The sequence below is a fragment of the Gymnoscopelus braueri genome (genome assembly GCF_963280865.1).
Source record: "Gymnoscopelus braueri genome assembly, chromosome: 9".
In the NCBI taxonomy this organism is placed as follows: Eukaryota; Metazoa; Chordata; class Actinopteri; order Myctophiformes; family Myctophidae; genus Gymnoscopelus; species Gymnoscopelus braueri.
In genome coordinates, this window is record NC_137610.1 from 50,659,506 (window position 1) to 50,681,336 (window position 21,831).

The following is a 21,831-nucleotide window of genomic DNA, read 5'->3' on the forward strand; positions in this document are numbered from 1 at the left end:
AACCGTTGGCCCTGCCCTACATGTTGTACAGGCCAGGGCCCGGCCAGACCGATGTCAGGGCCTCCAGACCAATGTCAGGCCCCTGTACAACATGTAAAGGGCCGGATGTTTGTCCGTTGCCGTATTACTGCCCCTCACTGTCAGAAGTGGTACTGCACAATGACAACACACACAGACCAGCTCAGAGAGACTGAGAGAAAGATTCTGGGCTTTTGGGAGAAAACTGGCAGCACAAGAATCCCTCCCCCCCCTTCCCCACCCTGCTGAGCACATGTACCACCTCAGGGATAATACACTGTATATGGCAGTGGTTCTCAAAGTGGGGTCCCCAGCCAAATCAGTTAATACAGAATCACAACCACTTTACCACAGTTAAGGGGATGTTTCACTTTCAAACATGTTTGGGCTCATTTTTAACGTGTACTCACTACTCAGGCTTTTGTGTTTCACCGCAGACTGTTTTTAAGTTGATTGATTCAGTATTTAGATATTTGATATTCATTCATACTCCATTTTAACCATGATATTGAAAACACCCGTCCTTAGTTCTGGTGACTCCTCCTAATACATGAGGGGGGCATGTTTTTTTTATATGTCACCAGAACCAAGGACGGGTGAACATTTTGATACATTTTCTTTTACATAAATCTTCTCTTCTGATACATTCTGGGGGGGGGGGGTCCCAGGCAAAAAACCTATTCAGATGAAGGGGGTGTGGGGGGGGGGGGGGGGGACCACGGCCAAATACTTATCAATTTTGGGGGTTCCTTGACATGAAAAGGTTTGACAACCACTGTGTGTGTGTGTGTGTGTGTGTGTGTGTGTGTGTGTGTGTGTGTGTGTGTGTGTGTGTGTGTGTGTGTGTGTGTGTTGGAATATACTCTGAATGTTGTGCTGCTACAGCTGTTCACACTATAACTATACATACATCATGAGACATCAGTACAGTAGCTATACAGTCTGGACAACAAACACTGCAGCCTGTCTGTCTGTCTGTCCACTACACACATTAAGGATAATGAAGACGGGAAATGAAGAAGCACTTTACCTCCACCATGGTCGTCCCTGAATGCATCAGCAGAAAGAAGGGCTGACCGCCTCTCTCTCTCTCTCTCTCTCTCTCTCTCTCTCTCTCTCTCTCTCTCTCTCTCTCTCTCTCTCTCTCTCTCTCTCTCTCTCCAGGGAAATGGTTATATTCTCCTACTCTCTCTCTCTCTCTCTCTCTCTCTCTCTCACACACACACACTCTCTGTCCTGGTCTCTCCTCTCTCTCAGAGGACAAGCCCTCACTTGCTTTGAACAACCAGATGAATGAGTGTGTGAGGGAGAGAGAGAGAGAGAGAGAGAGAGAGAGAGGAGAGAGAGAGAGAGAGAGAGAGAGAGAGAGAGAGAGAGAGAGAGAGAGAGAGAGAGACATGGTAAGGAGAAGGAGTCTCCTCCTGGGTGTGACATCACTACATCAGTGAGTGTCATCGCCTCTCTCAGCCAACCAGTGAGCTGTAATCAGAGCTGAGTACCACAGCCTGCCTGGAGGGGGGGGGGGGGCATCACTATGTAGAGAATGCACCTTATCACTGTGGGAGGACAGAAAAGCCCCCCAAGCACAACTAAGTACGGGCCCTGAAACATGTATGATTTATGACTGAAGCATTTCAGCTGTTGAGCTACTACTAGCAAAGTGATTCTAAACGCTTTTATATGCATTAGGGCCACGGACCCCCTATTTGATACAATGGGGGGGACCCCAATCTACACAGTAAAATCATGTGTTTATTTAACTGACGTAATCCAAAGTCAACTCACTGATGAGTTGACTTAATCAATAAATGTGTAAAATAAAATGTGTTTGCTGCATACAATCATACATCAGAGAGCAGTCTCTTTTCTTTAGGATGGTGACGTTGACATTCTGATGTAACATCATGTTGATTAACGAGTGTTGATTAACGAGTGTTGATTAACGAGTGCTTATTGACTGGCAGAATAAAAGTTTTATTTTTAGAGTTTGCAAGAGATGTGCATGGGGAAAAAACAACTAACCAACTCCCGTACATACATAGAAAGTGGTGCTTTAAACATGTTTTAAACATGTTTTAAACATGTTTAAAGCACCACTAGTGTTGCAGCCATAGTGTTTTGTGATGACAGAAGAATAGAATAAATTGAAGCTGACTGTAGACATATACACGCACAGACAAGCAACACACCAGAACCTGAATGACTTCTACAGCAAGTCAGTCACTCTCCAGCACTAAAGCTCAACAAGAACACATTTTGACTGAGCAACTTTTACTTGTACTAGTTGAGTATTTGACCAAGAGTATCTATACTTTGACTCAAGTACTGGGGTTGATCGAGTACAGTATCTGTTAAGATTGCGGGCGAAAGAGATTGGAGGGTGAACTAGGCTTTATGCACAGCAGCCATATTAGAAAGAAATTGGGCCTCTTCCTTACTTCCTTCACAGGTGTTACCGCCGATGATACTAATGAAGGCTCTGTTCCCTTTAGTGTAGCACAGTGGTTCTCAAACCTTTTAATTCCAAAGACCATCATAATAACTCTGAGTGTCCAAATGGAACCAAATGGACCCTTTCGGGTCCATTTGGTTCCATTTGTACGCTCTCAGAGTTACACACCCGTAAGGGGCCATTAATTGGAACCCCCTCAAGGACCCATGAGGGTCCCTGGACCACACTTTGAGACCCACCGGTGTAGCAGAGTGTTTCCAGTGGGTCAACACCCTGACTCTGTTTGACCAGAATGGAACAGAGCCTTCATTAGTATCATTGGTAACACCTGCAGTACTAGCGTGGGAGCCAGCTTGACTTCCGTGCCTGTATATGAACCAGTGGCGCAGCCAGAACGCTAGTATAGGCTGGGCCTAGGCAGGAGCGGGTGAGCACGCAAGCACGTGTGCATGTGTCCCCGACACGTGCACGCACGCGCGAAAATGTGTGGTTATTGGGCGGATATTGGGCGTTTTGGGGGCGTTTTTTGTTACTTTATTTCGGTTTTAGGGTTAGGGTTAGGTTAGGGTTATGTTATTTAATTCTTATTTTTGCCTGACTTTACAGATTTTTTATCAAAAAATTAATTAAAAATAAATAAGAAATCACACCCAGTGTGAAGTGGGCGGTGTGGTCATCACAGTGGTCATCATAGTGATGGAAGCTCACTTCCAAAAAAAAAATGTTGTGCATAATCCTATTTATAGGTTATTAATGTCATCATGTGTCTCGCTAGCCAATCACAGTGCTGAATAGAGTCAGCCAATAGAGTCAGCCAATCACAGTACAGCTAGGGGTCTACTAATGGGCCAATCACAGTGCAGGAAACTAATACTAATGAGGTGTCCCAACCCAAAAATCTAAATTTCCATGTCTTTCTATGTGGGTGGGCCACGGCCCACCCAGGCCCACCCATGGCACCCCTGATATGAACTATTATATCACAATGCTTGAATTCTGGCCTGGTTCACGTTCACCACTTGGGTGCTACTATCTATCTATCTATCTATCTATCTATCTATCTATCTATCTATCTATCTATCTATCTATCTATCTATCTATCATGTCCACGTGTTCCTCCTGGTTGGTAGTCTAGTAGTGACTGACCCACATGTTCTCCATGACAGCGTCTGGATGTTCTTAGTGGCGGAGCCTCTAATTAAAGCTGTAATTACAGACGGTATAACATATGGATTCCCTGCATGCAGCATGAGCCACACCCCTCCTTAACTTAGGCCGCTCGCCGCCACAGAGCGCTGTCCGCTAGCCGCTATACATTTATCATCTAAAGAGAAGTCTAACTACCGGGCGTGGTGGAGGGGAGAACCTGCTCTATATGAGGCTAAATAATAAGCCTCACTAGTTTGAGGGAAAGGGATTTCTTTTTAAAGATCATTATTTGAAGGTGTGTCAGTGTAGAGAGTGACAGTGTGAGATGGGGTTGAAATGTGGCATAAAACGTGGATTCAACCTTGTGTCTTCTTGAGACAAGACAGTTCCCAAACTGTTTAGCTCAAGACCCAAAAGAAAAATGTTATACATTTGCCCGGGACCCAAACTAGTGAAAATAGCAGATCTACAAGCTCACAACGCTCACAAAATGTATTTATGCAAAAAATAAAAAAAATATTCATGAAATACTTTTGAAAAATGTATTTCGGAATGGAATTGTTTTTAATTGATGAAAAGTTGTGATTTCTTGGTTTAAACTTTTTAAACCAACAGGACGTGCAATAACCCCAAGTTTGCAACTACTTTCGCCTGCGCCCTTCACCGGGTATGGTCTAGTTTGTTTAAATGTAGGAAACGGAAAAAAGGCATTGCATCGGTGAAACACCTTGCAGTGTGTGATCCCTTGTCGGCAATCACTCATATAGTGTGAAATAAACCACAACGATATATGACAGCCGATTTCAAGAAAAAGACTTGTGTAGTGTGAAGTGCTTAACGATCTGATGACTCCCCGCCCACTTCAAATATCTGGCAGTGTGTAGAGGCCCTTAAAAAGCACATCATGCTATACTGTGTCCCACCGCTGCTCTCAGAAGAACCCATGGAAGGGTTGTGTTCAGTCAGGGTGTGGATCATGTCATGTGACCATGGCATGGTGTCAATAAAAACACCTTTCTAGCCGTCTGCACTCAGGTTCAACGACACTCCGCTGAGACGTTCTGAATGTCATTTATACTGCAGTCAGGTTCAAAGACACTCCACTGAGACGTTCTGAATGTCATTTATACTGCGCTCAGGTTCAAAGACACTCCACTGAGACGTTCTGAATGTCATTTATACTGCGCTCAGGTTCAAAGAGACTCCACTGAGACGTTCTGAATGTCATTGATACTGCACTCAGGTTCAAAGAGACTCCACTGAGACGTTCTGAATGTCATTTATACTGCGCTCAGGTTCAAAGACACTCCACTGAGACGTTCTGAATGTCATTTATACTGCGCTCAGGTTCAAAGACACTCCACTGAGACGTTCTGAATGTCATTTATACTGCGCTCAGGTTCAAAGAGACTCCACTGAGACGTTCTGAATGTCATTGATACTGCGCTCAGGTTCAAAGACACTCCACTGAGACGTTCTGAATGTCATTTATACTGCGCTCAGGTTCAAAGACACTCCACTGAGACGTTCTGAATGTCATTTATACTGCGCTCAGGTTCAAAGACACTCCACTGAGACGTTCTAAATGTCATTTAAACTGCAGTCATTACAGAGCACTTTAATCATCATGGCCTTTCATCTGGAGCAGGGCTGGGCAATGTAGAGGGCCACTATATTTCCACACTCACTCCAGAGAGACACATTGCATATACTGTCGGGCAGACACGTATTACCTCTAATCCCTGCATTTAAACTTTTTCCACCATTCTATGTCACACAAAAGTAGCAAAAATAGCTGATCTACAAGCTCGAAACGCGTCGCACTGCGACGCGTTTTGTGCTCGTAGATCTGCCATTTTTGCCATTTTTTTTTTGAATTCAGATTTTTTTGGTGCTATTTTTTTATTGGAATCCTGAAACGTAACATTTTCAAATGCATTTAGTTATACTTACAGTATGTTAACTTTATGAACTTAAATACAAACACATTGGACATAAATAAGACTGTAATACTAGTCATTAAGCTACTAATATAGACTGAAGTAATTAAAGCGGGTCATGTTTGCATGTTTGGAATTGTAACGGCTGAAATCAACAATATATCAGTATTCTGATATTAACCTGCGGGCCGCATTAAAGTGAAGGTGGGGGCCGCATGTGGCCCCCGGGCCACCAGTTGCCCATGTATGATCTGGAGTGGAGAGCTGCTGAACGTCAAACTGAAAGCAGGCAGCGCCTCATGGGAAATGAGAAGCTGTGTGGTGGTGATGATGGGTGTTGTGGGGTGCTCTTAGGGGGGGTGTAGGGTGGTGTGGGTGTGGGGTGCTCTTAGGGGGGGGGGTGTAGGGTGTGGGGTGCTGTTAGGGGGGGGGGGGGTGGAGTGGGTGGTGATGGGTGTAGCAGGGTGCTACAGGGAGCTGTGGACCATGTGGTGATGGGTGTCCTCGTCATTAAAAAGGACAACATTCTACTTACAGACCAAACCACATGTGAGACTCTTCAGACTGTGTTACCACGGAAACCTATCATCAGCACAGGGCAGGGCCATGATTACACTGTACGCTCTGCGTGTGTGTACGTGCGTGTATGCGTGCGTGCGTGTGTGTACGTGCGGGCGTGCGTGCGTGTGTATGTGTGTGTGTGTGTGTGTGTGTGTGTGTGTGTGTGCGTGTGCGTGTGCGTGTGCGTGTGTTATTTATCCTGTGTTCAGTCATGCTGATCATCATTACAGGTGAGAAGAAAACAAGTGAAATGTTCCTTTACCACTCTCACAAACCACCGTTCATCAGATCTACAAACACCATGCTGTTCACCTGTACCTACAATACAATACATCAGATCTACAAACACCATGCTGTTCACCTGTACCTACAATACAATACATCAGATCTACAAACACCATGCTGTTCACCTGTACCTACAATACAATACATCAGATCTACAAACACCATGATGTTCACCTGTACCTACAATACAATACATCAGATCTACAAACACCATGCTGTTCACCTGTACCTACAATACAATACATCAGATCTACAAACACCATGATGTTCACCTGTACCTACAATACAATACATCAGATCTACAAACACCATGCTGTTCACCTGTACCTACAATACAATACATCAGATCTACAAACACCATGATGTTCACCTGTACCTACAATACAATACATCAGATCTACAAACACCATGCTGTTCACCTGTACCTACAATACAATACATCAGATCTACAAACACCATGATGTTCACCTGTACCTACAATACAATACATCAGATCTACAACACCATGCTGTTCACCTGTACCTACAATACATCAGATCTACAACACCACAACACCATGCTGTTCACCTGTAGCCACATCAGATCTGCAAACCCCATGCTGTTCAGAAGACACACACATGTAACCTGCTGTACCCAGATCAGCCTTATGCTGATGGTTTATTTTGTATTGACTTAAAGGGATAGTTCACCCCCCAAAAATATTTAGGAGACACAAAGGAGACTCTTTGTCTCTCCAACCGGAACCGCTGCCGGTCATCAAATTATTGTCTTAGGAATGAGACAAAAACTAAAACATATCCATGAATTCAAGTCTCCATGGGGTGCGTAACCCATAGAAAGAAAAAGTCATTTTAACTATCCCTTTAAGGCTGAATCTTACATTTTTCTTTCTAATATTATTTTTTGTACTCCAAATATTGAAAAGCAAGTCTTTTTCACACCAACAAAGACCCCTGTTTGGTCGGAGAGAAGACCAAACAGGGGCCTAAAACATAACCGTCTTCAAATGCAAATCATTACTTTAATGGTAATATAATGTTTCGGTCTTAGATGTAGTTAATTCGTATTAAAACAAATGTTTTGCATTTATTGAAATTGATTGAACAGTAAATCCTATCTGTCACCAAAGTTGGCAAGAGCAGGAGTTTTTTTTTCTTAAAGAGATATTAGCCTGGCCAGTCCATGCCAGGCCAGGCTATAGGTAGAGCAGGTTATATTCTGAAGCTGATTAAAGACCACACTTTATTCTGTCAACGAGGAGAGTCCATCCATATAAAGGACCAGCTGTATTTCTCACAGTTCTTCTAATATACAGGCAGGCAGGTAGCATTTAGCATATAAACTAGCATCACACCACAAGGCAGTTTTTCCCATGCCAGTTTTACCCTGCCATACCCTGCAGCGATGCGCCAAGAACAAGGCCCTCTTCCTCCCGAGCTGAGGAGGAAGTGAATCAATGGACAGTCAGTTATTGGCCAACAATAAATGAATCATTATGGCAAACCTTCCATCACCACGCACACACACACGCGTGTGCACACACACACACACACACACACACACACACACACACACACACACACACACACACACACACACACACACACACACACACACACACACACACACACACACACAGTGTTTAGAGCTAACACAGATTCATAACACTGACAATCACTGCAAAGCAAGACAAAGCAACGCAGCTGCCAAGCTCACAATGTGCGTTGTGAGCTTGTAGATCCGCTGTTTTCGGCACGGAGCTAAGCATCAATCAGGGCATTACGACGCCATCAGGGCCCCGCCAAAATGAATTTCAGTCGACTAAATCAACTGTAGATTTAGTCGACTAAAGTCTGATGATATATTATGTCATAAATAATAGGCCAACATTCTGCGATTGATCAAATGCCTACTTTCGGTGGGGATTTGGTGTAGAGGGTTGGACCCCGGTCAAACAAAGTGTACAGGGTTTAGAGGTTAAGGCCACAATGGAGGTTGGATCCCCAAGGGGCTCTGTGTGCTTCACAACAAAACCACAAACAAAAGTAAGGATTTTCACACATGGTTCCCCTAGGGACCCCGGCACACCGTCATTGGCTTAAACATGTCACATGATGCGCAGCGTTGCCAAATAACGGGATGTGATCTGTTTTGTTTCACTTCCTGTTTATTTCGCGTGACGAATTTCTATGACGCGCACGCTCGCTCCTATGATGTGCACGCTCCTATACGTGTGCACGCTCCTATGACATGCGCGCTTCTATGACGTGCACGCTCCTGAGCTCACACAAACAGCCGTGGTGGTCAGACACAGTTTGCTGTTTCACACTAGTTTCTCCCCACGTGCACAGCCTTCTGGACAGTACTGGACACACACACACACACACACACACACACACACACACACACACACACACACACACACACACACACACACACACACACACACACACACACACACACATGCATGCATGCGCACACATGCGCACACACAGGGCAGGAATTTCACAGAGGCCATGAAGGCCATGGCCGCTGTTGCCCTTCGTTTTGGCCGTATGCCCTTGAAAGAATGACATAACCAAAGGCCTCAGTGATGCCCGCCCTGTGTGCCAGCTGATTTCACCATTTTCCCCTTAGCTCTTTTTCCTGTCAATATGTTTTTTTAGCCAACACAAATTCACAATTGTCAATTGAATTCTGAAATTCTGCATTTATGTATTTTGCTGATAGTTAAGCTATGCATTTAAAATGAAATTGTTTTATTTGATGGCGTTGCTGCCCTGGCATTTGTCCTTTGTGCCCTCAAAGAATTGACTACACCAAAGGCCAAGTGGCCTTGCCCCTAAAACAATGACATTCCAGGCCTGCACACATGCACACACACATACACACACACACACAATGACACACAGACACAGGGGCGTGCATGTGCGTCTTACCCCCGTCATGGTGCCGATGCGCTCGGCGCTCTCAGGCTCCCGGACAGGAGAGTCACTGTGAACGGAGCAGGAGTCACAGCAACTCAACGACTCACAGGACTCTGTGCCCACCCCCCCGGGGGAGAGGCGGGACTAACGGTACCATGTGACGTGAGGGAGGAAGAGGAGAGAGAGGAGAGAGAGCAGAGGATGAAGGTGTTTCCTCTAGAGATGTACCCATACCATTTTTTCCTTACAGAATTCCGATACCCATAGCTTGCGTATCAGTCGATACCGAGTATAGAGATCCGATACCACAGTGTAATTTAACCCATTAAGACCGGGAACGCATCTGTGTCATTTTTAGATTTCTTTGGCTAAAATAGCAGATCTATATATGCTCATAGCTTGCAAAGTGTTTGACAGGAAGCCTCACTCATATCATCATTGTAACATCCTCCAGAGGCTCCATTTTTTGGGCGGTGAAACCGCCCCTATAAGTGAGATTTGGAAAAATGTACAAATATCTTGGGCAGTGAAACCGCCCCTGAAAGTGAGGTTTGGAAATTTGTACAATTATCCTGCGCTGTGATTGGCCAATCACAATCTATTCAGGACTGTGATTGGCCAGTGTCACATGACACATGTGCATAGCCCTATATAAGCAACCATAACTTAAAAAAACCCATAAATTTGTTTTTTTTAAAGTTATGGTTTTGTCCATCATAAAGAGTGTTTCAATAAATGTATTTATCTTTTGTACATGATTGATCGACTCCATTCAGTATTGTGATTAGCTAGCAAGACACATGCTGTGATTGGCTAGTGATACATATGACGAAACTAATCTAAAACCACTGTGATGTAACACTAGTATATTACTTAGATACTGTCCATTTCGTGAGAACAGTAAAGTAGAAGTCAAAGATCACTATGGCTGAAATGAGAAAAGGGAAAACCGATATTGAGAAGAAAATAGAAAGTCTTCCTAGAAGTGGCTCTTTAAGATCAAAGCATATATCAGAAAAGGTTAAAGATGGAATTATGACAAAGCATAGATCTGTCCAAGGTTACAGAAGAATTTCAGGCAAACCTAAGATTTCTAAGAACACAGTTACCAACATAATCCATAAATGAAGAGACGAGACTTGGTGAGAAACGTAAATTGTACATCGGAATATGACTTTCATAAAGAGTGTTTCAATAAATATATTTATAGTTATTTAGTTATATAGTTATTTATTTTTTGTACATCATTGGTTGACTCCATTCAGTATTGTGGTTAGCTAGGAAGACACCGCCCACTTCACACAGGGTGTGATTTTTTTTTGCTTTGACAAGGTTGGGGTCATACAAGACCCTACATGGTCCGTGCCCGCCCCCCCTAAGTGAATTTATTAAAAGGAAGCCTGATAGGGGAATCAGTACAAGAGCAACCACCCGAGGAGATTGTGAAGTAGCGCACCGGCAAACAGCATTCGCTCAAAATGTCCTCTCAGTACAGGGTTGTGTAGCATGGAATGGCCTTCCTCTACGTATAAGGGATTGTGCTACATTTCCATCTTTTAAATTCAATCAGAAAAGATGGTTGCTTGAAAACCAAAGCTGCAACCATTTGAGATCAGGTTTTAGGTTTATTTTTATGCTGTGTTCCCTATGTAATATTATGTAAACGTATTGCACCGTTTGTCTGTCTGTTTTCTGATTTTATGTTTTTTTGTGAGGACTGCGAATGAAAATTTGCATCTTTGCTAAATCTGGTGTATTTACGTCGATGGGACGTCCATTAATATGCATTGTCCTGTCCAAATAAACAAATAAAGTAAGTAAAGTAGATCTGCTATTTGGGGGGGGGGGGGGGGGTCCAAAGTGTGGTCATGGTTCCTTGAGGAGGGTTCCAAATGGTCCCTTACTTACGGGTGTGTAACTCTTGAGAGTGTACAAATGGAACCAAATGGACCCGTAAAGTCTACCTTAACTCTCTCAGTGCCACGCCCCGAGATATCCCGAGTTTTTCCCGAGTACCCTCAGTGCCAGCACGAGAAATCCCGACTGTGGTCGCGCTATTCTGTTTATTTTTCATGATCACTTTCGCTTCCTGACTCCTTCAGACTCACCCGGAGCCGGATGTAAAAAAAGAAAATTCATTTCCGGGTCACGTTGTTTTTCTCCGGTGATTTTCGGCCAGAATAGGGAAAGTCACGGTTTTTCACACGGTATAAAAAGCAAACGGAGAGGTCCACGTCTACTCTCTTTGGTCTGGGTGACGATCAGTCATCGTAGTCGTGTATCGCATCGTAATTTAGCGCGATCAACGATTGTCGAAAATGTCAACATCCGGTTATGACCGGATATGACGTGAGCCTGTTTGGGAGGGGGTGAGTGAGCCAGCGAGGTCATCAATGTGTCGATTTGTTGCTCTCTACTGGTAGAACTGTATTATGGGTTTAAAAACCCAATCAGATCATTTATTTGAATGAAAAATTACAAAATAAAAAAAAATAAAAAAAACGCAAATTGCTGGCACTGGGGGAGTACTTTATGAAAATACTCTTGGCACTGAAAGAGTTAAAGGGGGTGCAAATGTACCAATTATATCCATTCAGGAGGGGTAACTATGAACAGGTGGAATAAGTGATGAAACCAAAATAAGAGCAGAAAAAGAGGAATTGAACCACTATAAAAATGTAAGCTGATAAATGAATTCACTCTCCTGACTGGATGAAATTGCTGACCCCCCTGGAAATGTATTTTCTGTTTATTAACCCATTTTGGGTGGGAACCCCTATTTGTAACTATACCTTTCAAGACGGGAACCCCTTTTGGGGTTCTTGTTGCTATTTACAGTAGATATGTACACAATTTTTTAATAAATATTAGTTTTTCTGAAAACTTAGGTCAGGATTTAGAAGGTGTTTTTAGAATCGGCCTCAGGTCTAAATTGGTTAAAGAGCTGGAGAGACATGGAGACTCCTGTTACTGAACAAACACTCTATAACAATGATTACTATTTAAGGAACACTTTTAGTTTTTAACCCAAATATATCACTTTAACTTATTTGTTATTGTTTTATCTCTTCGTGCTTATCTTGCTGCTCTTTCACCGTGTTCTGTAAAGCACTTTGTAACCCTGTTTGGAAAAATCCTGTACAAATACATTCATTATCAGTATCATTAACCTTGCCTCCAGTGTTTGTGTGTGTGTGTGTGTGTGTGTGTGTGTGTGTGTGTGTGTGTGTGTGTGTGTGTGTGTGTGTGTGTGTGTGTGTGTGTGTGTGTGTGTGTGTGTGTGTGTGTGTGTGTGTGTGTGTGTGTGTGTGTGTGAGACACAAATTGCTTAGGATAAATGTTGGAGACCATTTACCAGACATAATGTAGAAGATGGGCTGCAATGATTAATCAATAAATTGATTAGATCATCTCTTTTCATAATCGATTAATCCGTTTAAGTTATTATTTTAAGAACAACCTCTGATTCCAGCCCCTTAAACGTGAATGTTTTCATTGGTCCCACAGTAAATAACAAACGGACGGTGGGACCAATGGGCAGGCTCCGTGAGCAACACGTGATCCATGTGCAAACTGCGAACTCTGACTGAAGATAGGATGGGTGGGGGTCTGGGAGATTGGTGTGGTCTTATCGCTCTAATGACACTTCATGTCTAAAAGGTCTCTGACCCCTCCTGTGTAACTGCTGTATCTCCAGAGCTTGACCTCTGCTGGTCCTTTAATGGGACTTAAGATCTTTGTCTGCTCCTGTGTGTGTTGCCAGTAAACACGTGGTTTCGAACCGCCTGCCTCATGCTTCTCATGTTGCGTTTGGGTTCTAATCTCCTGATTCACGTTGGCACATTATCTGAAGGACAGACCAGTGGTGGAAAAAGTACTCCAATGTTTTACTTAAGTAAAAGTATCAATACTGCAATGTAGAAATACTCTGTTACAAGTAAAAGTCCAGAATTCAAAATGTACTTGAGTAAAAGTACGAAAGTATTGGTATAAAAATGTACTTAAAGTACCAAAAGTATAGTCCCATTTCACAAGTTGGGAAAATGTATAATACTCTTTAGAGAATAGCAGATCTACAAGCTCACAGTGCGTCCCATCGTGACACATTGTGAGCTTGTAGATCTGCTATTTTCAAATGGCCTAAATGTATGTAGGGCTGAAGTGGTAAATGCATGTTTTGTATATTGATAATAACCTAAATCTACAAAGTAACTAGACAACATTTTTCAAATAATTGTAGTGGTGTAAAAGTACAATATTTGCCTCTAAGATGTAGTGGTGTAGAAGTAAAAGCACTGAAAATTGGAAATACCCCAGTAAAGTAAAAAATACCTCAACATTTTACTTAAGTACAGTACTTGAGTAAATGTACTTAATTACTTTACACCACTGCTGGAAGGAGCCCATGACCGTTCATCCAATTAAATAAAGAGTTGTTATGATGCTGGGGACAGGAAGCACTCAACAATCACCCTCCCCAGAGATGCACTCAACTTCCTGTTGACCCCAGTTAACCCCCAGTTTACTGAACATAGAAGCAGCGAGCAAACACATCTGTTTGGAAGATAGAGCATCAATTATTCATCAACACTTTGACTACATATACATATAGATTCCAAGACCAAGGAGCCACGATGGAAATACATCTCTGACTTTATTGTTTGATGTTGATGTTTTTCTTGTGAAAAGCATGCATGCTATGTGTGTTTTTTCTTCTTTTAAACATAATGACAAATCAAATCAAATATACAATATACCTATTAAAAGACACTACAGTAAATCTCTCTTTGGTTTTTGTTCTACTTTATTCCTAATCCCTTTACGTTACCAGTGGTGTAAAGTAACTAAGTACATAACATACAGTTACAGTTACTAAGTACAGTAACATTTTGAGGTATTTGTTAGTTTCTTCAGTATTTACAATTTTCAATACTTACCACTCCATTTCAGAAGCAAAATATTGTACTTTTACTCCACTACAATTATTTGAAAACTTTAGTTACTAGATACATTGTAGATTTTAATTATTACATTTATTACACGTATTACATACATTTTGGCCATTTGAAAATAGCAGATCTACAAGCTCACAATGCGTCGCGATGCGACGCATTGCGAGCTTGTAGATCTGCTATTTTCAAATGATTTTTATACATTTGAAAACTTGAAATGGGCCATATTCTGCACAATGAGTACTTTTACTTTTTGTACTTTAAGTATATTTTGATGCCAATACTTTTGTACTTTTACTCAAGTAACATTGTGAACATGGGCCCTTGTACTTTTTCCACTACTGCTGTTTACTCTCTCTTATTATTGTATGTATTCTGGAAGCTTATCTCTTTCCATCTGTATCTGTCCTGTGTTTCATTCTGCGTTGCTGCTGTGACAACCTGGTTTAATCAGTAACGGTCTATCTATATTAAAATGTAATAACATGTAAACATGTTTATCCCCATGATGACTCAAACAGCTGGTATACTGTAGCACTGCTTATTCATTTGAATGAACCAATAACATGCACACTACTACGGTGCAACAACCTATAAAATCAATACATTGATACAATAAACCATTGTGTTATACAAGTCATCATAGGCAAATTAAATAACCTATTTGTTATGTACAATAAGACCCAGATAATTCAACGTGTGTGTGTGTGTGTGTGTGTGTGTGTGTGTGTGTGTGTGTGTGCGTGCGTGTGTGCGTGTGTGTGTGTGTGTGTGTGTACGTGTGTGTGTGTGTGTGTGTGTGTGTGTGTACCTGTGGTGTGGGTCCAGAGGATGAGGGGTAGTGGTTGGTGTGTCCGTTACCATTACTCTCAGTCTCATCTGCAAGACAATAATCACATCAACAATATGATCACCTGACATCATCAACATTTAATTCTCCATTAACAAAAGTAAGTGGTAAGTGGTGCATTTATATAGCGCTTTTATCCAAATCGCTTTACATGGATTGTGCATTACATTCACCCATTCACACACACATTCATACACCGATGGAGGAGGAAACCATGCAAGGTACCAGCCTGCTCATCGGGAGCAATTAGGGGTTCAGCGTCTTGCTCAAGGACACTTCCACACTAACTCTGGTGAAGCCCGGGATCGAACTGGGAACCTTGCGGTTCCGATCCGGCCGCTCTACCGGCCACTCTACCCCTGAGCCACTGCCGCCCCAAAGTGAGTTTATAGCACCACTGATCATAGATCTATATACCGATGACCAGAACATGACGGGGACGTTCCAGCTGACACTGAACTGAATATATAGTTGAAGGAAGTGAAAAAGTGAAAGAGAAGTGAAAAAGGTGATGCTTAACTTAAGACGGCTCTACTTCAGCCTCCTATCGTGTGCATAATAGAGTTGCTAATATACCTGCTTGGATTATTTACTGCTTATGTTTTTCAGAATAACAGTGCTTTATAAACTGTATTTATTCTGTGGTGTTGTGTTGTCAAATAAGCATCTTGATAACTGAGAAAGGTATTTTTTAACCAAATAGCCACAATGTGATTCATATAATTATGGAACTGCATGAATTGCTGTCATCCAGTTGCAAAATGCATAGAAATAGTAATCGGATGAGCTTCTCCAGACCTGTGACAGACAGACAGACAGACAGACAGACAGACAGACAGACAGACAGACAGACAGACAGACAGACAGACCTGGAGGCCTGGAGGCCTGGAGCTCAGCTCTCTCTGCCATAAGACCACAACATAACGTCATTACTGTTTACATATTCTGACAACAACAGCAAGGCCATAAGATTAACATAAACAAACAAATGGACCAGCACAAAATGTCAAACTGCAAAATGTTGTTGCATGTTGTTGCTGTCATGAGCAAAAAGAAAGGCAAAGTTCAGTCAGTGTGTTTTTAAATAGAAAAGGCACAGGGCTAATTGATGGGGCTGTCACATGCTATATTTAGTTAACAGGAAGAACAGAATATGTACTTACACTGCTGACCTTAGACACTCATTACCAGATTTATTCACAGTAAATTATTTAATTTTTAAAACCATGGTGTTGACTCTTATGACTGAATCGTCTTCTCTTTATATGTAGCATTGTTTTGTTTTGTTTAGTTTGTCTCTTTGTAACGTCTGATAGTGGTGGAAAAAGTACTCAAGTTTTTTTACTCAAGTAAAAGTATCAATACTGCAATGTAGAAATACAATACAAGTAACATTTTACTTGAGTAAAAGTACAAAAGTATTGGTATCAAAGTGTACTTTAAGTACCAAAAGTAAAAGCACTCATTCTGCAAAATGTCCCATTTCACAAGTGTTCAAATGTATGAAAAACTTTTGAAAATAGCAGATCTACAAGCTCACAATGCGTCGCAACGAGACACACACTACCTCAAAATTGCACTTAAGTACAGTACTTGAGTAAATGTACTTAGTTACTTTACACCATTGGATATAATGTGATACTGTAGCTGCTGTGGAGGTTAGATTCAGTGTGTCTTGAATCTACAAATATTTGTATTTGTGGGGAAAGTTAGAACAGTTTCCCATAAACAAACCTTAACCATATGATATACAGTACATACTTCATAGACTGGGGTCCCTTACTTGGACTACTCCTTTTTTCCCTCAACAACAAATATTTTTCGCTGAAAATAGCCGATCTACAAGCTCACAACGTGTCAAATGAGTTGTAGTCAATGGCAAGGCAAGGCAATTTTATTTGTAGCCTAATAGCACATTTCAACGTGCTCTACACAAATCATCAAACAAAGATGAAAATGTTTTTTAAGCTACAAATATATCAGCCTTTTATGGTACGGTTAATGCAGAATAAAACAAATAGTCACACGTGTAAAGTCTGAACAACATTTATGCAGTTGATTCTCATAAGTGTGTGCGTATGTGTGTGTGTGTGTGTGTGTGTGTGTGTGTGTGTGTGTGTGTGTGTGTGTGTGTGTGTGTGTGTGTGTGTGTGTGTGTGTGTGTGTGTGTGTGTGTGTGTGTGTGTGTGTGTGTGTGTGTGTGTGTGTGTGTGTGTGTGCTTGTGCGTGTGTGTGTGTGTGTGTAGATATATAGAACAACTGTTAGGTTTTCACACTGTCATGAAGCTGAGTTTCACACACACAGTATCACAGACACATCTTTGTTCTGCACACACAGCAGCTGATCATAAACCTCACTGTGATTCACAGCAACCAAACACTCCAGAAGAGGAAATAGTAACATCGACACAGTACATTACTGTCTGTCTGTCTGTCTGTCCGTCCGTCCGTCCGTCTGTCTGTATCTGTCTGTATCTGTCTGTATCTGTCTGTCTGTCTGTCTGTCTGTCTGTCTGTCTGTCTGTCTGTCTGTCTGTCTGTCAAGGTGAAAATCTTCTTTTGGTACTTGAAGTTGTGTGCGATCTGACAATAAACTTACGATATCATAAGATCATAGAGATGATCACAGAAAGTTTATATTTTACATAATGTATTTATATTTTAAATATGTATTTATATTTTACAGCCCAAACTGTGAATATAAGCAGCAGACAGGAAATACACTTGGACCCAAGCTGTTACCTAGCAACGCAGTTCAACTGACAAAGTGTATATTTTGAAACATTTTATATACCCCCCCCACCCACACCCCCACACACACCCCCACACACACACCCCCACACACACACACACACACACACACACACACACACACACACACACACACACACACACACACACACGCACACGTGATTTATTGGGCAAGTGAGTGCTAGAGGGAACACATTAATATTGTAGCATTATAGTGTGATTGTATTGAAATGCTTGTTCTGTGTGTGTGTGTGTGTGTGTGTGTGCACACAGATGTACTGCATGCTGTTGTAATGTGGTTGTATTGAGGTGTGCTTGTTCTCTGTGTGCTAACAGAAGCATACTGTTGTAACGTGATCTAAATCCAGTGCGTTTGGTTTGTGTGCTTTTCTCTGACAGGAAACCCCAGTCCCCTCTCAGCCTGTAGTTATAAACCACAGGTATACACTGTGCACTGTAGACTGTAGGCAGCAACCGTTTTATACTAGGAGAGAAAATCCATTTGCAGTTGAATGTTACTATAAAAAGCATGGTTTGAGGAAAGATACATGTGATATTAATATGCATCTGATTGGCCAAACAGGACCATACAGTAGCACATGTTCTGGTTAAGTAGGTGTTGGGCCATAGCCATCCTTGTCCAGGTATACTTTTTGTGTAAAAAGCCCATTGAGATTGGACTGTTTTTAGCCCAAGGAGTGGTTTTGGTGCAAAACAAATGCTTGCAATGGATTCAGAATCATAAAAACACCCTAGTTTGACCCCTCACATGCTACTTAACACAGAATTATTATTATATATTTTTTTGCCCTGCATGGAAATGCAGGGAAATGGTGGGTACCCCGACTTTCAGCAGCTGTCAAAAATTCTCCTAGGGAAACTGAATTTCAGTCTTTGTGAAGATTGGTGAAGATTTGGTAAGGAATTTATTCCAAGATTGGAAATATTTCTGCTAATATCCCCTGACTACAGTGCATCCAAAGCTAGCAGATCTACCAGCTCATGATGTAACGCAACGCAACAGATCAGCTAATTTTTGGAAAATAAATTGCAGAAGAAATCAGTCAAAGTACAGTTCAGGTCCGTTTTTACTAAGAATAAAGGGTTTAAGTTGTTAAACACTGCTGGCCTGGCTGTCTTATCTTCATTATGTCTCTCTGTCAGCTCAACAACTAACATGAGTGACAACACACTTCATGAACACACTATGTCTGACTGAGTGTTTGGCTGTAGCTGCATTCTGTAGGCTACCTCAACACACCAAACACTCCCTCATTCATAACTCGTATAACTTAATGATGTAGCTCTATATTCAATACATGAAACAGTAAGGCATCGATTCATTAATAACCCCTTAAACCCTCTAGACTTAAGACTGGACCTGAGTGAGTTGCCTCTGTACTTGGACAGTTTTTTCCCCGTGCGGACCAAATCGTGTCGCCCAAAATAGCCGATCTACAAGCTCACAACGTGTCAGCTTGTAGATCTGCTATTTTTGGCTAATGTTCCCCCCAGAATATGGAAGCTGGGGTTCAAGTGGTATAACCTCATTATGTAGCTCTCTATTCAATAATAGAATCATCAGACACTGACCATTAATAACTGTATAACCTTATTATGTAGCTCTCTATTCAATAAATGAAACATTAGACACTGATCATGAATAACTGTAATAATAACTTGATGTGGTTTAGTGGACAGTGTCCAGAGTGAGTCAGCTCTGTGGTGCAGCACCATGTAGGGCTGTAAGAATGTCCTTATTTCACTGGGTTTGTTTAAACTGGGGTTTCAGTGTGGATTGTGTGGAAGTGGAGGAGTGACTGAGTGTTTCCACTCTGTAGGCCAGCTGTCAGCATGGCTGGTCCTACATGAGGACATGTGACTCACTGCCACTGCTATGGAGTAGGCTAGTATAGGCTCAGGGGTGGAAAGTAACTACTGTAAGTTCCATTTTGATTTTTACTTTACTGGAGTATTTCCAAATTTCAATACATTTACTTCTACTCCACTACATCTCAGAGGCAAATATTGTACTTTTTACTCCACTAAAATGTTTTGAATACCGGACTTTTTGCTTGTAACAGAGTATTTCAACATGGTGGTATTGATACTTGTACTCAAGTAAACCATGTGAGTACTTCTTCCACCACTGCTAGTAGGCTACCTTCACAGTGCATACACACTCAACTAAATATGCAAGGTTTTGGCAATAGAAATGATTACATTATTTTTAATGACTCAGCCTAATTAGTTCATGTAAATTAATTATGTCAATATCTTTGCACTAAAACAACAGTGTCTCTAAGCCAAGACTTTCATTCAAATATCAATATCAAATAAATTATATGAAGATACAATATCAAATACAGTCATGTTTTATGACAAGTATTCACATATATAGTTGTTATAACTTCAAAGCCTTATTAGAAATAGCTATTTGTTACACTGCCCAGAGCATATATATATATATATATATATATATATATATATATATATATATATATATATATATATATATATATATATATATACAATCTTTAACACTTCACTTTGTAGGGAAAATTTGCTTATTTTTTAAGTAAAATATATTTCTCAGTTATTCAATGGAAAACCTTCTCAAAATGTTCTCAAGGACACTTCACGTGGTCCCTCCCTCCCTGAACCCCACAAACCTTTTATTTAATTAACCTTTTTGTATGTATTATGTGAACCATAATGCTACATGATAATACATCTATATTCATATGTCTTACCATAACAGTCTGTGGGACTCATCTCTATGAGAGTCTGGTCTCCTGTCCTCACTCTCTTCATCTTGATGTCCTGTTAGAAATAATAAACTCAATGATATTCCGTTTTATGCTCCCAGTCTCTGGTCCGAAAAGAAAAGATTTACGGTAAATCTGTCTCTCTCTGTCCTGGACAGAGTAGACTGAGAGAGTAGAGACTGTCTGTCTGACCGTCTCACCGTCTCTCTGTCTGTCTGACTGACTCCTGCGTCTGTTGGGTCTGCTCTGGTACCTCTACATTAAGGGGGCGGGGCTCCCTGACTGGCCCGTTAGGTCTGATTTGCGTTAGAAGCAGTGTTGCCATGTCCGCTTATTATAAGCGACTTTACAGTTTACTGTAGTTTAGGCATTTAGCAGACGCTCTTAATCCAGAGCGACTCACGGACACAAGATAATATATCATAATATACATAATACATCAAATGCATAAAAATAGTAATTTAATAATAGCTACTTTGGGCTTATTCTGTAAAGTTGCTTGTGAATATTCATTGGTAGTTGCGTTTTCTTTAGCTTGTTCTTCCAACCAGTGGTTCTCAAACATTTTCATGTCAGGGACCCCCAAATGTATTAGACCCAACTTTCTAAAAATATTTTGGGCCAGAGATTCCTAAATGTTCACTTATTTAAAAAAAATAGCAGACCTACAAGCGCACAAACGCGTTGCGGCGCGTTGTGGGCTTGTAGATCTGCTATTTTCAAATAGCCTATAAGGTTAAAGTGCTCGTATGGCTTCTTTTGGGCTTGTTTTCATAGACCTGGTTGCTTATTTCTCTCGCACAATCTGGCAACACTGCTCTGGTCCATAGTGTTAGTAGAAGGAGTTCCCTTTAATGCTGTGTCCCTGTTCAGCCGTTGCCTGAACACCCCCGGTAGCGCAGCATCTCGTCTTTAGTAAAACATACAAAATACACTTTCGCTACTCACCAAAACAAAGACGGATTTAAGATGTTAAAACCTACTCTACTTAGTGGCAACACTCTGAGCCCCCACCTCACGTCTAAAACACACTTTTTGGGCAGAAAATAAAATATTTCACCAGATGGAAAAAATGTTTTAAGTTATTCCACTGCGCCCCCTACAGATTGGGCCAATGGAACTTTTCTATTGACCAGATCTGTAGGGGGCGCAGTGGAACAACTAACACTATGGACCAG

General features: G+C 41.5%; 1 protein-coding gene across 4 annotated transcripts in view; it reads right to left on the reverse strand.

Annotated features, from left to right (window-relative positions):
- ano5a (anoctamin 5a) overlaps positions 1-20,853 on the reverse strand; it is a 56,011-nt gene extending 35,158 nt beyond the window's left edge. For 2 of the 4 annotated variants that reach the window (XM_080436890.1, XM_080436889.1), the window contains exons 1-4: positions 20,639-20,853; positions 15,096-15,163; positions 9,345-9,476; positions 7,801-7,842 (exon numbers count right to left, since the gene is read on the reverse strand). In XM_080436890.1, the coding sequence (XP_080293016.1) occupies positions 7,801-7,842; positions 9,345-9,476; positions 15,096-15,163; positions 20,639-20,699 (303 nt within the window). In that variant the 5' untranslated portion in view covers positions 20,700-20,853. Of the gene's footprint in view, positions 1-1,048; positions 1,174-7,800; positions 7,843-9,344; positions 9,477-15,095; positions 15,164-20,638 lie in introns of those variants that run through there. The other 2 variants (XM_080436891.1, XM_080436892.1) reach the window with 2 other exon arrangements.
- Between the last annotated feature and the right edge of the window lie 978 nt (positions 20,854-21,831).